Source organism: Anopheles nili, chromosome 2, assembly GCF_943737925.1.
Source record: "Anopheles nili chromosome 2, idAnoNiliSN_F5_01, whole genome shotgun sequence".
In the NCBI taxonomy this organism is placed as follows: domain Eukaryota; kingdom Metazoa; phylum Arthropoda; class Insecta; order Diptera; family Culicidae; genus Anopheles; species Anopheles nili.
In genome coordinates, this window is record NC_071291.1 from 1,416,837 (window position 1) to 1,432,827 (window position 15,991).

Here is a 15,991-nt window from a genome sequence, read left to right on the forward strand (position 1 = left end):
AATTGATCGGTCTGTTGGCCTCGTTTTAATTTGTTTCGTTTTATTTCCGCTTCTTTTTTTCATGCCGATGCAGAAGTCTATCTGAACCTGACCATACAGACGGTTGATGAAAAAATGTCTTTCCTGTAGTACCCGCGGTGACCGTGAGTAATCGTCATCAATTGGGCAACGCTCAGTGCCCGGACCGATCGTGCGCCACGCGCAGAAGTCGATCGATTGTCCTTATCTCTTCCACGGACAGCTTCAAACGGGTTTCTTCAAACAATTTACGTACCCAACGGCAACAGCATGGGGTAGGCATTGTCAAACGATCGGTGATCGTTGAAGTTCTTATCTAAAAGAGAAACGGTGTAATTTGTAATCGAAATATGGTTTTAACACGTGCGCTTCTGATTATTCATGCGTTTTTCAGCAAAACGGCGTACACCATAAACGGTTCCGGAGTGACCGTGAATGGGCGGATTGAAAAAAAGCCTCGTCCTGATGAAAACCGTGAGGGCGATACAAAGGGTCACCAGGAGGTTAGCACGTTCCGCCGCATCTTGCCGCAGATTCTGGCCAGTACGGCCAAAAACTTCCTCTTGCTCGATCTCGGCATGGCTGTGGCGTTTCCAACGATCGCTATTCCAGCCCTGCGAGGAATAAAAAATCGTGCCCCGGACGAATTCCTGCACTTCACCCCACAAGAGGCATCCTGGTTCGGTACGACACCCGTACTAGCTACAAAGATCCTTTGGAAACAGGACTCACCCCAAATATCGTTCCTTTGTAGCAAGTATCGCGTACATATGTCAACCGGTGGGAAGCGTTCTCTCGGGCATCATTCTTGAGCCGTTGGGTCGGAAGCGGTCCATGATTCTGGTCAACATTCCGCACATAATTGGATGGCTTATGCTGCACTTCGCTGGGTCCTTGGAAGAATTGTTCGTTGCGGCAATCCTGCTCGGCCTAGGCGTCGGGTTTATGGAGGCACCCATCGTGACGTACGTCGGAGAAATTTGGTGAGCGATGCTGAGTAGCCCAGCAGTCACGTTCATTTCCCTGCTAATGAGAATGTCTTTCTTCAAATGTCTGCCTACAGCCAACCATCGATACGAGGCATTCTTACGTCCTGCGCCGGCGTGGCAGTAATGCTTGGATTCTTCATGGTGTACCTGTTGGGAACAGTGACCACGTGGCGCACGACCGCAGCTATTTGCGCCGTCATCCCGATCCTCACGATGATTGCCATTTGCTTCGTCCCGGAGACGCCCATGTGGCTGTTGTCGAAGCACCGTTCTGAGGATGCTCTCAAATCACTACAATGGCTCCGTGGCTGGGTTTCCCCCAAAGCCGTCGAGCAAGAATTCGAAGAGATGAAGCATTACAGCAACAACTCAGCGAAGTGCGCATCCTGCGAGAAGACCGGCGTTACCACGTGCCAACATCCTCCACTGTCGGAGTGGATGAAGCTGAAGGAGCTGACGCGCAAGCGTAACTTGCGCCCGTTTGTGCTTGTGATGCTTTTCTTCGTGTTCGGTCAGTTGAGCGGGTTAACTGGCATGCGACCGTACCTGGTACAGATCTTCCAGGCTTACGGCGTGCCACTCGATGCGAATTGGGCAACGGTCTCAACCGGGCTGCTGGGGCTGATCGCCAACATCGTGTGCATGATCAGCATTAAATTCGTGGGAAAGCGCCGGCTCGCACTCACATCTATCTCTGTAACAGCGTTGTCGTGCATTTCGTTGTCGGTGTACGCTTTTAAAACATTCCCGCGTGGTTGGACTTCGTTCGATAGCCATCCTGAAACGAGCCACGTCACAAACATGGGCTACATTCCGATGGTTCTATTCTTCATGTTGGCATTTTTCACCAGCGTTGGTGTACTGCCCGTTCCTTGGATATTGCTCAGCGAGGTGTTTCCATTCAGGTAACGCATAACTAGCCAATCTATTGTTGCGACCGGGCTAAAACCGTAGATATTCTTCCCATTCACAGAAACCGTAGCCTCGCATGCGGAATTACGGCTGCGCTGCACTACGTCATGTCGTTCGTCACGACGAAAACTTACTTCAATCTCGAGAGCGCATTTTCTCTCCCCGGCGTGATCCTCTTCTACGGTGTGATGGGTGTCATCGGGTTTGGTTTTGTGTACTTCTTCCTTCCGGAGACGGAAAAACGCACGCTAGAAGACATCGAGCTCTACTTTTCCGACAACAAGCGCAAACTTACTGACATCTACATTCCACGCCGCAACCGGGACGAGGAAATGGTGGCCGTTGTTTCGAAAGGTGTAGAAAAGAGAACGGAAAAGCTAGGCATAGACAACGTTGTATTTACGGACAGCGAAAAATAATCGTAAAACGTTCTTAATCTTAGTCTTATAAGCTTAGTTATATTTTATAGACGATCGTTATGAGCGAATCGTGACAGACTGGACCGACGAGGGCTGCCTCCTTCATTCGATCATGCTCATTTCTTAACATATGCCATAACGAACAAATAAAGTACACTATCCTTCTCTCAATTGGTGCATCACCTATAGCTGCTGTCTATCATTCGCTGGGAGAAATATTCTGTGCAGCGCAGATTAATGTGTCGTGAATATCCTTGGCGTAGCCAATTTGTAGCTTCACCACCTCCAGGTACTGGTTGTACGTTAGCGCATTCGTTTCCGGAGGCGGAGGTTGGCTGGTGGCCACAGGAATAGGCAAATACTGTTGCGATGAGGTGCACTGTTGCATACAGAGCTTTGCTGTTTTCTAAAGTATGACCAGATCAGATGAGCATCAATATTCATGCATGTATGACGAAACCAGTAAGGACTTACCAAGTTTAGCTCGATCTGATCACAAATCGAATAAAACTCCTCGAGATGTTTGTCAAATCGTGGCCCATTGTTCAGATCTACCGCTTTGCTGTGGGAAGAAGATATTCCAACCAAATTTCAATGTGAGTGTGTTGGGAAAAGAAGATATGGTTCGAACTTACGATCCAGCATCCGCAAGAGTGTTTTGCTGTATCAGTTGGGCGGCCGTTTTGATGGATGTAGACAAGGCGTCTCGAAGAGGGCCCACCAACACCTTCACCTTTGCAATGTTATCCACCTTCTCAGTTTGTTGAGCCTGAGCAGCTTGGTTATGTTGCTGTTGTTGTTGCTGCGCCTGTTGCTGGTGTTGGGCTTGTTGTTGCGCTTGCTGTTGTTGCACTTGCTGCTGCTGTTGTTGAACCTGCTGCTGCTGTACTTGCTGCTGTTGAGCTTGTTGCATTTGAGGGGACTGCATCATTCCCGGAGACACTCCGACTCCGCCGGGACCTGGCATTCCAACACCGCCCACACCACCTGGGCCTCCTGGCACACCGACGCCTTGTTGCTGCATCATCATTCCCATTTGGTTCATCATTTTGAAAACAGTTTCGTCCCTTGAAGCCAACCAAACCGCTACGAATAAGTTTGTCAGTTGTAAGATAATTGTAAAACAATAACATATCACAAACGAAAAGTTTATACAAATTCAAAATACACGAAATAATAAGCGTTTGAATACGATTTCTTACTTTGAATTGCGAGATGTTACTTTTAGGCACAAGTTCGTCAACTGCAATCAAAACAAATGAATGCAGCCGCAACCAAACACCCAACAAGCTGAGATAGCACTACTGTCAGAAACGGAATTCTGGCTGTAGGAAATTCGAGCAGTTTTGCAGCGTCATACATTAGTCATACAGCCGAAAAATCGACCAATTATTCGACATCAGCTCCATTAGCCGAAAGCAGATCAATTTTGAAACTACTCGTTGATTCGTTTTAACTTTTATCTTAATATAAAAATCTTCTTCTGTAATATGTTTTCTATCTGTATTTGCAGTCTTAAAAGCTGTAACATAATTGACACCATTCTATGGCGATATGAGGTAGTAGTAGAGTTCATATTTCTCAAAGACACCGTAAGGAATTTTGATACACCAGTTTTTTTTAAATTATTTTTTTATTTTCATAATTTGATTTTTTTTATTTATTGAAATACGTCTAGATCATATTTTGCAAATATATTTTAAACGTGGTCATCTTCGGATGTTTCATATACCATGTATGCTGCATGCATCTTATTATTCATATGTAAGTCTATTTTTGCTAGTATAAAAGATAAAAACTATTACATATGATATTTGATAATTGCTTAATTTAATTTTATTTTAGGTTATTACACATAACTTAAATAGAATCAAAACATCAAGCCTTCAAATTCTCACATTTTAATCTGAATAACAGAAAGCATGTCTTGGGAACAATAATTAAATTGAATTGGTTAGTTGAAATAACTGAATTTGGACATACGTTGCCAACCAAACTTGCAAAAGTATGCTTTTCAAAGAACTTTCATTGATTGAAAAAGCAGCCAAAAATTTGTATTGGAATCCCACATTTCAACACGCAGGAGATCACGGTCATGCAAGGACGTCAAGCCCGTGGATTAGCGTGCGGAAAACTGAGGAGTGCCTGGGAAACCATACATTTGAAGCAAGCCATGAGAACGAGCTTTTACGCCCGGCTACGGTCACAAAAAATGTGTCAACGGTTAACATGCTGATAACAATGTCAGCATAACATTATTTCCATCCAACGCATTCGGTTAACCCGTAACGAGTGTGTTGATGAGATAAAGTGTGTAGTGTGTACCTTCCATTAAACCAGACCAACGCGTCAGCTTATCATGAAACGTTGTCATGTATTTCATGCACAGTCGACAAGAAGAACGATTCTGTTTTTAGACGGGTTAATGTGTGCTAATTTGCCACCGAACGAGGTGGTTGTTATTACCATGCGTTGTGTTTGGCAGCATATGTTTATTTGGCACATGCGAATATAGTCAGCCTCAACAGCAACCAATGCAAGGAGCATTTTGGGATCGTACGTATTTTAGACAATGGCATTGCATTTCCATGTTAATGTGGAAGCAAGCGCTATCCGATAATGCTTATTGAATAAAATTGTACTTGTCGTATTCCATACGTATTCTATCTGTTTTTTGAGGAAAGGCACACAAAAAATCCTTGAACCGAAAGAGGGCCCGCCACGGGGCTCTTATTAAAACAAAAATAAATAAAATCGTACATAATTGGGCCGTTTATAAACATGGCGTGGCGATGGCCTCCTGCGTCAGTACAGGTGTGTCGCATTTGCGTACGCAAATTGGGCGAGACGATGGTACGGTTCAGATACAGTCTTTGCGTGCAATAGCTGCCTCCCTAGTGCGTCGAACCGTCTAACGGGTATCAGCATGGGGCCACAGCGATACTTTCCGTGGTACAGAATTTGAATTTATATGTGCGAGCAGCTTCAACCGGCCGCAGAGGACAAAAAATAAAAGGATTCATACCAGTGCTTGATCGCTCTCGTCCCCGGAAACGGTTTCTTCGCCATGTCCTCGTGTTTCCAATGCCAACGGGAGCGCAACGCTGGAATTGGGTCAATGTGGCAGGGTGTCCTAGCAGAAAAAGGGATTCTTCTGGACAAAGCCGATTCCCGTTTTGCGTCTCTTTTTTCCCAGCGCTGCCGAACTGGTAACTCGCTCGCGCGCCCACTCCATTCGTCGGGGCGTTCTATAGTACGAGTAGATCTCCCACGCACCCACACCCCACACCCATTCCCACACACACCCAAGCCCGACCGTTTTCAATGCCGATGTCTCTTTTTCCCTGCGGCAGGTCGAGTACAGCGACGAACACCGCACGGCAAACACAGCTGGCGTACACGCGGGAGCATCGTAGTAGGCCCACGTTTCACTGCTCACCTGCTGCGTCCTGTAGCCTTGCGTGAGTTCTCGTTGCGACCTTGATCCTTCGTGCGTCGTCCTGCGCTAACCGTACACCGTTCGTCCTAGTCCTTAAGCGGCCCACACCCGTCCCGCGCGCTATGGCAACCGAACCGATCTCGCTTCTGGTCGAGAGAGAGACGAATTTTCCAGCCCTCTCGCGTACACGTGTGTGCGTGTGCGGTGGCAAATGAACATTGGAGATGATGGGTAATTTTACGCGCCATCTGGGCGAATGTGTTCATTCCGTTCCGTTGAGGTAACGTTTTCCACCGAGCTCTGAGCGCCCGGGGAATGGGAAATTACGACTTTGCCGTATTTTAAAGCCCTCTCAGATGATGATTATCGAAGACCGGGAAGTGCGGCTGAAAATGGCACGCAATGCTACCGGATGGGACGGACTGGATGGGAAAAATCTTGGGAGAACGTGCTAGAGGAAGCTGGTTGGCTGAGTAAATCAAACTGATCCGCCGAAATCCAAGGCGCAAATTTCGGTTGCTCGTTTGGCGCGAACTCGAGCTCACCTCCGCACGATAGGCAATCGGCAACCGGTGGCCTGTTTTGAAGAGGAACGGAACGGGCACGGAAGTGGGAAACACAAAATAGCATAATCATGTATAAATTAGTTACATTTCGAATGAAACGCCAGCACTGGGTATCGTCGAGCGGATGAACGATAATGGCGATGGTTTGCGCCGTATCGGTTTGAGAATAGAACGAACGGCTGCTCGAGCCGGGGAGGACTAATTTGAAGCATAAACGGGAGATTATGAGACGTCGCGTGTGCTTCACGCGCTGTTAATGGAGCCCTGCAGGTGGTCCAGCTAGCAGCGCGCCTTCCGAAAAATGGCTGCCACGGAGGGAAAAGGTCGAGATTTTAATGGTACAAATTGGCTTTTGTTTTCGCTTATTTATCGCCACAAAGCCGTGTAATGAGCACAGAATAACGCGTAAATCAAGCTTCATCGAGGAGAATCGCTATTGCCAGGAAACAATTCGGGTGAGCATTATTTTATATGAAGTTTACAGAAGCTCCTATACTGTGCTGTTTTATATACAAATCCATTTACATGTATATCCCTCCCGTATACGAACGCCCCTAGCTGTGGGTCGGCGTCGGTTGATTAGCGCAGCACTTCCTGCGTGCGGCAAGGAGCTGTGTGTTATTTTGGTAACTTTGTTGTCGCATTTCGAAGGAAATTTCTCGCATTGACGTCATCTGCCGGAATCCTCCGGGAGAACGATCCTCCCGTTCGGGTATCGATTTCATCCTTCTGGCAGCTCTCGCCCGAACTCGCCTCGATGCTTGAGAGAAGCGCATTTCGAAGAAATGGTAAAAAAAAACAAACAAACAAACAGATAAGCCGAAGTGAGCATCTCACCTTTCATCAATCATACCGATTGACATGACGCCACGCGATTTATGTTGATTTCGTTCTGATACGAAGTGAAGCAAGTCTCGAAGCATGTTCACGCAGAAGATTCGATTCCACGCAACACCTTGTCGAGCATGTTCTTCCGGCCGCGTGTATCTCACGCGCCTTGGTATGCTGATTCCCAGGATACGGCTCTATTTTGCTGAGGCCCCGCGAACATTGGCACCGGAAGGTACCACTGGTGGTGCGTTGCCCGGAAACACGTCCTCCAAGGACCTTCCAGCAATCAAGCAGTCGCTTCAGGCAAGGACGAGAAGGATCTTTGCAGCCTTCGTCCAGCAAGGCCATTCGATTTCACAACCCAAGTGAATGGCCAAGTGTTTGGTAAGAAAAGCACGCTGGCAGTAGAGCGTTGGCGCAAAATGCGGAAAACTGTTGCTCACACCTTGCAGTCTTCGCGGGAACGGGTTGGTTGGCTCGAGGCGCCGAAAGAGCCGTGGCCGGATCCGGCACACATTGGTTTGGCTCTCTCGCTCTCGGAACCAAGCACGCAACCGGATGCTCATCCGTGATGGGTTTTCTCCGCGCGAGTTTCGGGCGGTCGGGCCGAAGCCCTAAATTTTCCGAGCTCGAGGAAATTCTATTTTCGTCCTCGTGACACCGCAACGCTAGGGACCAGCGGGCGTGAGCCGCAGAACAGAACCTGCTCTTTCGAAACGCTCTGCGTCAGGACGAACCAGAGCGAATAACCTGTGAAGTGGTTGGCGCTTCTCTTCTGGTGCGCTTCACCGGGCGCCTCGTGGCCAGCAATGGCAGCAACAGGCGAAGCAACAGTTAGCAAGGGCACAACCAAAGCACCGTGCCGAACGCGGGACTCGGGTGTTAGACGTGCCTACGGCTCGGTGAAACATGTTGAGATTGAGCAAACGAGCACGAACGAACAGCTGCTGGTACGCGCAGATAAACCGTAAAGGACCTGGGCCAAACCCAAGGCCGCCGAACCGTTCACAGTAGGATGCAAATTCGTCCTATCGCGTAGCAGTTTCAAATCGATCGAATAGAACGACCCGAACCGATGGCCGTTGAAGAACGTTGAATCGGACGAAAGCGCGGCGTTATCCGCGTTGCCCAGAACTTCGCGATGCTTAGTGAATTAAAATAAGGGTCCCTGGGGCGTCTCCAACTGAACCCTGGAACCGCGATGTCAATTGGATGTCCATAAAGTTAGACCCAAATTACGAATTATGATAATTGTGCCGTTAAGTGATTAAGCTCTACTGCGGGCCCGCGGCTTCTATTCGCTGGGTGGTTGAGTGTAAAAAGTAAAAGTGGCAGCAGCTGACAAGAATTCCCTGGCCGGGAAGCAAAATCAATTCCTTGGTGCTCGAGTAGGCTGTATGTCGAAAGAGTAGGCCTTGACACCGGAAATTCATCCATCGTGCACGTTAGAAGGTGGGGCAGGGATCCAGAAAAGACCACAGCATAAAACCCCTCGGCCTGTCGGTTGGGGGACAGCATAAAACATAAATACGTAATGTGCTGCTAGTGTGCTGACACCGTGCCGTGGCGTGCCACGAACTCGTCAGAAGTCGGAACAGCGCCACCGTGAGAGCAGCCAGCGAGAGCGTGAGAACAGTGGACGAACCGACGTGGGACGCCGATCCTGGTGCGAGTGTCCTCGTTGAGGGAAAGTGAAAATTTTCCTCTTCCAGTCGTAAGTCATCCTTCGAGCGCAACAGTCCTGCTTGGTGTACAGCACCAGAGGTGCGGCCTCTGATCCTTTGGCCACTCTGGCCGCATGGCAGGTGGAAAAGCTTTTGTTCAAAATTGGCCATCAGCGGAAAAAAGAGTAGTGTGTGAACCGTTTGGAGTGCTTCCCATCTTAATTGTGGACATTTGTGGCACAACACGCGACCGAAGCACCTGCGGTATTCTGTGGTGTCGTAGGACGTTCCCAGAATGGGATACCGTCAAGCACGGGGCTAGGTTTCTAGTTGCCCTCACTGCTGCTGTTTCTTGTGAAGTGACACACGAACCGGGGGCGCCTGTGTGTGGGTGAGACTGTGCGGTGGTGTGTGTTTTCGTGCATGCTGGGGCCGTTCACACCGGAATCCATTATTGTGCTGCCCAAGGCGGTGGAACCCGCCTAAGCTCGTAGAGAACAAAACCCCGAAACTTCATTCTTTCCCAGGGTAAATTAGATATATGGCGAACGTGCTGAAGTTTCTACTGTGGGTCTCACAGCCACACAGGGCTACGACAGCAGCAAATAACATTCGTACCGTTGAAGGGATCGGTGTGCAGAACCACCTGTCGATTGCAATTAAATTCTCTCATTAATTTTCGCACCTCTTCGTCCACACGGCTCCCAATTGGATGTACTTTCGCATCAAGACCTGGATGGTGTTGGAGCAGTGCATAATTAACCCCAGGAGCTCCTGGGATAGGCGATGTTTCATGATCTCGCTATCTGATGCTACTCACCTCGGCAGCGATAATCATCGCGCGAAGCTGGCCTTTATTTCACCAAATGGAACCGTAAACCTCAGAAGGGTGTTTGCAGCCGCACCCGCTGGAACGCGGTTGGCGTTTATTTTTATTTCACTACTCTTCCCACAAACCTCTCGGGTCGATGGAGGCGCCTGGTACGTCGTTCGTACGTGTTGGGGCGAACATCTCACTAGCGGTCCTCGTAATGGTGCTGTTGCGAACGGGAACGTCTCGTATTAAACTCGACGGTGACGGCGAATTTTAATCATTTTGCACGCTGTATTCCACTTTCCAAAGTTTCATTTCTTTAAAAGCATCACGGTGAGCCGCAGAAATGGAGAGAGACAGAAAATGGCGCTGAGTTAGTGGTCTGCGTGCCTTCCGATAATATGAAGCCGCAGGCTACGAACGCTTTGAAATCCCCAAATCCCCTTGTTCGAGGGATTCCGCGAAAATTCGTAAGATTGCGTGCTTGAGCTTCGTTCTGCGCGTCGAGAAGCTGTATGCAAACCCGTTCCAAGGTGACGGGTTCCATCCAAGCAGCCCATGAATGTGTGACGCGTGACAGAGCAGATCGAAGCAGGGCTTGAAACAATGCGCAGCTTTGAGACTTTTCCCCAGGTGCCGCAAGGCTGACAGTAGCGCCCACTAGCAAGGACAGCGACGCGCTGGATTGAGTGTAACCTTGCCCAGATCCGAGTGGCCTATTTTACCCGTGCACGGCAAGGTCAGCTGGACCTGGAAGCTGGACATCCCCGACAGTGTCGCGTGGACCTTGACCGCGTATTGTGATCCATGCTCGATTGCTCACTCCCGGTTCAACTCCAGGCACACATGGAGAGCACAAACGCAGCGATGGCATTGCACGTTACACAGCCGATCTGCTCGGCATTTTCCCGTGTGTATGCAAATCCTGCGTATGCATCCTTCGCTCAGCTTTTGGCCTTCGCTCGTTGTGCTGTGCACGTGGAAGAGCTGTTGCGTGCTAGAAATGGTTCAGCGGAAGTATTTTTCCACGTTCACCTTCAGACGACGTGGATGTTGCGCGAAAGAGGAACATCACGTGTAGGTGCCGACATAACACTTCATGGAAGCGCAAATTTATGCTGCTGCTGGTAATGGACTTATTTTCTTTATGACCATTGTTAATATCAATCCCGTGATTACCTTGTGAGTACTTTTATCTGGCTCGCTCATCGCATTAACGTGTGCGCGAAACTCACGTCGGAGCACGAAACGTAATTTCACGTAATTTTTTCGAGTACATTTGGTTTCATTTGAGCTTATCACCTATCCGCAGCTCATCTGTTCCATCATTCATCGATTCTGGCAAAAGTGTTTTGCGAGCAAAGCCGGCGATGAAATGACCAGGCTTTCAACAACAGTTCCCACTGATTTTTGCAGTGCTTCAGTGGTGTGGTCGCGCATACCACCAACGATTGTGAACGAATAAGCTGGATTGTTAAGCTTTTCTTTCTTTTGCTGGCGATAACGGCTACTATAAACGGACCCGAACTTCTCACTCTCGCGAACAGTCGAAAAGGCATTTGCCACCTCGCGTAACATCGGTCCGGTCGGCGTGCCACCATTAATCATCCTTCCGAAGTGTCAGGATCGGGAAAGAGTCTAGAAGATGCTCACCATAAGACAATCGATGGCCCAAGGAAAGAGTGAAAGTCTATTGACCAAACCGGAAGCGTTCGACCGTGAGGAGAAAACAGCGGTGGATGATAGAATGAGGTTTTCCACGTCGCTACCGTACGGTGATTTAATTTGCCAGTAAGAGCTTTAGTTTCGCAAAAGGATGGATTTATTTATAGCCCTTTGCGAGCTCTCGGGCGACCGGATGTGGCAGTATTGAAGGATAGTGGTCGGTATCAATATTGGACTTGTGGAGAGATTCTTCACTGATTGAGTGTTCACTGATTGTGCGCTCCTTTCAGCGTATCCTACGACGACTGCCAATACGTCGCTAGCATATCCAAATGTAGCAAATTTATGCTGATGATATCGAATTTCCTAGTGATAGTCGCACACGTCGCAAGAAGAAGCATTGATTGATCTACTTTTAAAAAGGTTGCCAAATTGCGACCTTCGAATTTGGTGACTGCTATCTAATTAATTTTTCATGACGTCAAACCCTCCACATTTAAACATCGCTTTCGAGGGCTCTCTATTCAGCTCTACGAAACTTTACGAATTATTTACTTGTCAACAGACCGATTGGGGCAAAGAATATTTATGGCACACAAAGAACCGTGCCCGAAAATTAGAGTTTAATTAGAATGTATCTTACATTAGCAGGGACGGTCGGAGCAGGACGGAGCACACCGCCTTTAATCAGCGGGAGGAGACTGTTTTCCACGCCCTCAAGCCATTTCTTCGCTGTTCGGTGGAAAGGAAGTCGACGGATGAAAAGACAGTTACTAAACATATACATACAGGAGCAAGTATGCGTTGGGTCATTACTCCGCAAAAATCCCTGTCGGTAAGCTCTCGGAAGTCGGATACCCGACAGCATCCAGCCACCCAATTCGTGCTTCCCTAGTCGTTGCCCTACGTGAGAGCATTAGAATAGATTTCATCGACATCCAGCATCATCCTGGCACCTGGGGTGGAGGATTTGCTCAGATAGGGAACATCACGACATTGAAATGACAACAAATGGGAGGTGGGCTTTGGTGCATGCTCCTGATGCTTAGGGTGCTTGCAGATTTTACAACGTACAGGTTGATAACAAACTAAATATATCCTTCTCTTTACCAAAAGCTAGGGTTACTTATCAGCTGTTGGTGAAACTGTGTGACGAAATTGGAGAATTTGTACAAATCGTCGAGCTGCTGGAGCGTCGGTATAAGAAAAGTTGAAAGTTCCATAGAAGCTTTAAAGCGCATGAAGGGTGAGCCCGGACAAGGCTCAGTTTATCGTACTTGTGTTCTACTTTACGCTGTAGACACTTTCAACAGAACCGAAATGTCGTGTAGAAAATTGTCCAGTTTTCTGCTTATTTTCTCACTCAGGACCATGAGTATACAACCTTGCTGGACTGCATTTGAACGGTCAATGGTTGGATATAAACGAATTTTATTAACGACTGTAACGATGGAAAAATGGCCACTTGAAGCGTACAACCAGGGGACCGATTCCAGTTTGGCTTTAGCCGTCGTCCAATCGCAATCGTTTCCTGGAGGACAACCTTAATACCACTCGATTGACTTTAACAGCACTCGCTACTGCAGCACTCGATTCTACCACGACCACGCTACATTTAGTACCGTGATTCGCGCCCATAAACCGCTTTAATGGGCTTGTAAAAGCCAACAGAGTACGAAACTTCGAAAAGCCCTACGTGGCATCGCATAAAGCGAGCCATCTGGCCTGAGTGCATTGGTTGGGTGGGAAGGCGAGCTGAGCTGCGCGAATAAACAGCAAGGAATATTGCAATATTGAATTCTCACGAAGGCCGACCTCTTGGAGTTGTCGATCGTGGGAAAATCGTCAACATCCGTCGCATGCAATCGTACTCCTGTTGTGGAGGATACATGCTCTGGGGATACGATTTTTGGCGAAAACGGAAAACATCACGCACACAAAAACCCACCATCGAGCGAAGGAATCGATATTAGTTTAATGCATACCAATGAAATTCAGTTTTTTATTAACGACCCAATGGAAAGCCGATGAATGGTTCGTTCCATTGTTTTGGACATTTGTATCGATGGAGGATGTTAGACTAATCTCCTTTTTTGATTAACTTGAATTAAAGCATAAGGGTTAAAGCAAAACTCAATCGCGCTCCTTGGCACAGATTGTTCTATACTTTTGCAACTGACTTTTTTGCAATTCGTCTAATTCGTCGTTTATATTTGCCGAGGACAACGCTAACGTCAAACAGCGTAGAAACCTCCAGTCTAGTGTTTTCAATCGCTTATCGTCTGTTATCGGTTACATTGTCGGATGCTTTCTCATGTCAAACCCATTGACAGAACTATCAAAGTCGGTTGTTAAAGCAATAGCAAAACTACCTGAATACAGAAGCAGAAGCTCCACAACACCCTGATGATGATGATGATGTTGATGCTTTAGAAAAGAGCACTTCGAGCCGAAGGTAATGAAAACATGGGAACGATAATGCTCTTAGTGCACTGGCTTGACATTGCAAGCCTCGTGCTCCCTTTGATTCAGAGTGCACAGTTCCGGCAAGTCCTGGCAGAAGCTGTTGTAGTCAGTACGGTGCGACTAGCAGTTCCTTGCCGGTGTGGCATGACGAAGTTGACACTTGTCTTTGGTATGATTTCCGCGATTCCTCCGGAAGCCATGCGGCTGTCGCTCCAGATTTCTATTGTTTTTTAGCATTTTACGGCACCGTTGAATCAACAGCGGAGGAAATAATGACTGCTTCTGTTTGCTGGATTCACTTAATGAAGCTTCGTCATTGTCGTCTCAAGCGGTGCTCAGGCCACAAGGGTCTACCGTACATCGCTCTATTATTGTATAAACTGTTTTATTATCACTCTAGAGTTAGTTGCTTTTTTTCGAATGAAGCGATGTTTATAGGAGCAGCAAGCAATTTAAATATTGTAGGCACGACAAATCGATTATCTCACTGAATTACATTAACCCTCTGGCAATGTCGCAAGTGTAAAGGACGCTGAACAGAATGTCATGTCCATCGACCACCATACGACTCCATTTGTGATATTTGTGTGGGGAAAAGAACACACATCACAAAACGTACATATATCTAGATTGGAAAGCGCCGTAATGGGTTGAGTCTTTTTCGTAGCCATTATTGGTTATCGATTGAAGCCAATGAAATATTATCCCCTAGATAGGAAGCACATGTATCTCATTGCTCTCCATCAGCATTGGCTTTCCGTGCTCTTGAATTGTGACATGGGTACCAGGGGACGTTAGGGAACGATCGAGTTTTCTCACAACCGGAAATAGGGTTTGGCGTTACAATTGTCTGGTAAAATATGGTTCGACTTTGCCAGATGGACAAACGACGATTAGGTAGTCTTTTTTCAGATCAAATTTCCCTTGTCACGAGTGAGTTTAGCGATAAGCTTTGGATAAAATTTAACGAGGTGCTGTTCTTCTGCGAGTGTAATAGTTAATTCAAATGCCACTGGACAAACCCCAAGTGATAGAGGCAGTATTACGCAATACGAGTGTTCCCACGTGTTGGAAGAAAGTTTTATCCCATAAATAACTGAAACAACTCGTCGTTGTGTGAGACGAGCTGTGGAAATATTTTCTCAAACACCCTAAAGAGTAGATGGAGCGTCAATCAAAGGTGACCACATCATACAGTTCGGAATAATGACTTGGAGAATGCGTCCTTTTGGTGGGGCTCAACTTTTCCTGTGCCACTTTTTGGGGTTAGTTGCTTTGTGGTTAGTTTGGCTTGAGCTTGTTTTCTACACTCGCAGGTGTACGTAATGTTACATATACCACCACAAAATTTGTTTTGCAGGAGCAATGGAAACGGTTCTGTTACCTTGAGCAGATGCTGAAGAGCCAATCAACAGCATCCCTTGGCAGTCAACTACCCATTGAAGCCGTGGGAAAAAATAAACCTTCTTCACTTCCCGCGAAGCTAGCGTGCGAAAGGTTCATTTGTCTCCATTAGGACCTCCCTGCTTCGTAGAACAACAGGGTCTGGATTCGGAATCTTCGTTCGTTAACTGTTATGGTGGCCACAAGGCGATCTCGCGCAGCTAACAGCGCAAACGAACTTCGTGACTGTGGGCAAATTTGCGGGCGTGGATGATGGCGTTGGGGATGCCAGCGGCTCTACTTGATGGTTCCAAATGGTGCCATAAATCCGGTAATTTAATACCAATCGGTGTAAAGATCTGACGCGAGGGGTGAATTGAAACCTCTCGTGGCGAGTTGATCGAGTGTAAATGGATTATCGTTATGGGTGTTTATACTTCTTCCGTGCCCTCGAGAGATTTATGCGCAGTCTAGAATTCGAAGTGATTAGCTCAAAGCTAAGCGCAACAGCACATATTCTATTGCCTCCGACTCCATCGTCAGGAACGGAAAAGACTATACAAGCTTTCCGAGAAATTAGCCACCGTTCGAGACCACCAGCCTTTTTTTCTCGCGCACATTAACGGCTTTTATATGATGGTGCTGTTTTTCCTCTGGCAGGAGTGATAAAATGCGCATAGCTAATAAAGTTATTCACAAGCATTGATGAGCACACAATTTTCGGCCACACCAAGGATGTCGGAACGAGCTTCGGCCGAATTCGTTTATTTATTTGCTCCTTCTTTGTATTTTCGTCGTTAGCGCCACGTCATGATTAGCGTAGAC

At 47.4% G+C, this 15,991-nt stretch overlaps 2 protein-coding genes across 2 annotated transcripts; one reads left to right on the top strand and one right to left on the bottom strand.

Annotated features, from left to right (window-relative positions):
- The first annotated feature begins 288 nt into the window (after window positions 1–288).
- On the top strand, window positions 289–2,338 carry LOC128721228 (facilitated trehalose transporter Tret1-like). Its single transcript, XM_053814962.1, has 5 exons — window positions 289–293; window positions 413–702; window positions 773–1,001; window positions 1,082–1,912; window positions 1,981–2,338. The coding sequence occupies exons 1-5, from the start codon at window positions 289–291 to the stop codon at window positions 2,336–2,338; spliced, it is 1,713 nt and encodes a 570-aa protein (XP_053670937.1).
- Window positions 2,306–3,386, bottom strand: LOC128722033 (mediator of RNA polymerase II transcription subunit 29). The gene is made up of 3 exons (XM_053815845.1): window positions 2,974–3,386; window positions 2,813–2,900; window positions 2,306–2,744 (listed from the first exon to the last, which is right to left on the bottom strand). Exons 1-3 carry the CDS (start codon window positions 3,384–3,386, stop codon window positions 2,538–2,540), a joined length of 708 nt encoding a protein of 235 aa, XP_053671820.1. The 3' UTR covers window positions 2,306–2,537.
- Window positions 3,387–15,991: the final 12,605 nt, after the last annotated feature.

Bases quoted from the DNA above. Each gene is read 5' to 3' on its own strand.
- LOC128722033 (XM_053815845.1), bottom strand. From the start codon at position 3,386: ATGATGAACCAAATGGGAATGATGATGCAGCAACAAGGCGTCGGTGTG. The intron at 2,901-2,973 runs GTAAGTTCGAAC...TTCTTCCCACAG, and splicing joins ACTCTTGCGGATGCTGGATC to CAAAGCGGTAGATCTGAACA. The intron at 2,745-2,812 runs GTAAGTCCTTAC...GTCATACTTTAG, and splicing joins ATCAGATCGAGCTAAACTTG to AAAACAGCAAAGCTCTGTAT.
- LOC128721228 (XM_053814962.1), top strand. The intron at 703-772 runs GTACGACACCCG...GTTCCTTTGTAG, and splicing joins ACAAGAGGCATCCTGGTTCG to CAAGTATCGCGTACATATGT. The intron at 1,913-1,980 runs GTAACGCATAAC...TCCCATTCACAG, and splicing joins AGCGAGGTGTTTCCATTCAG to AAACCGTAGCCTCGCATGCG.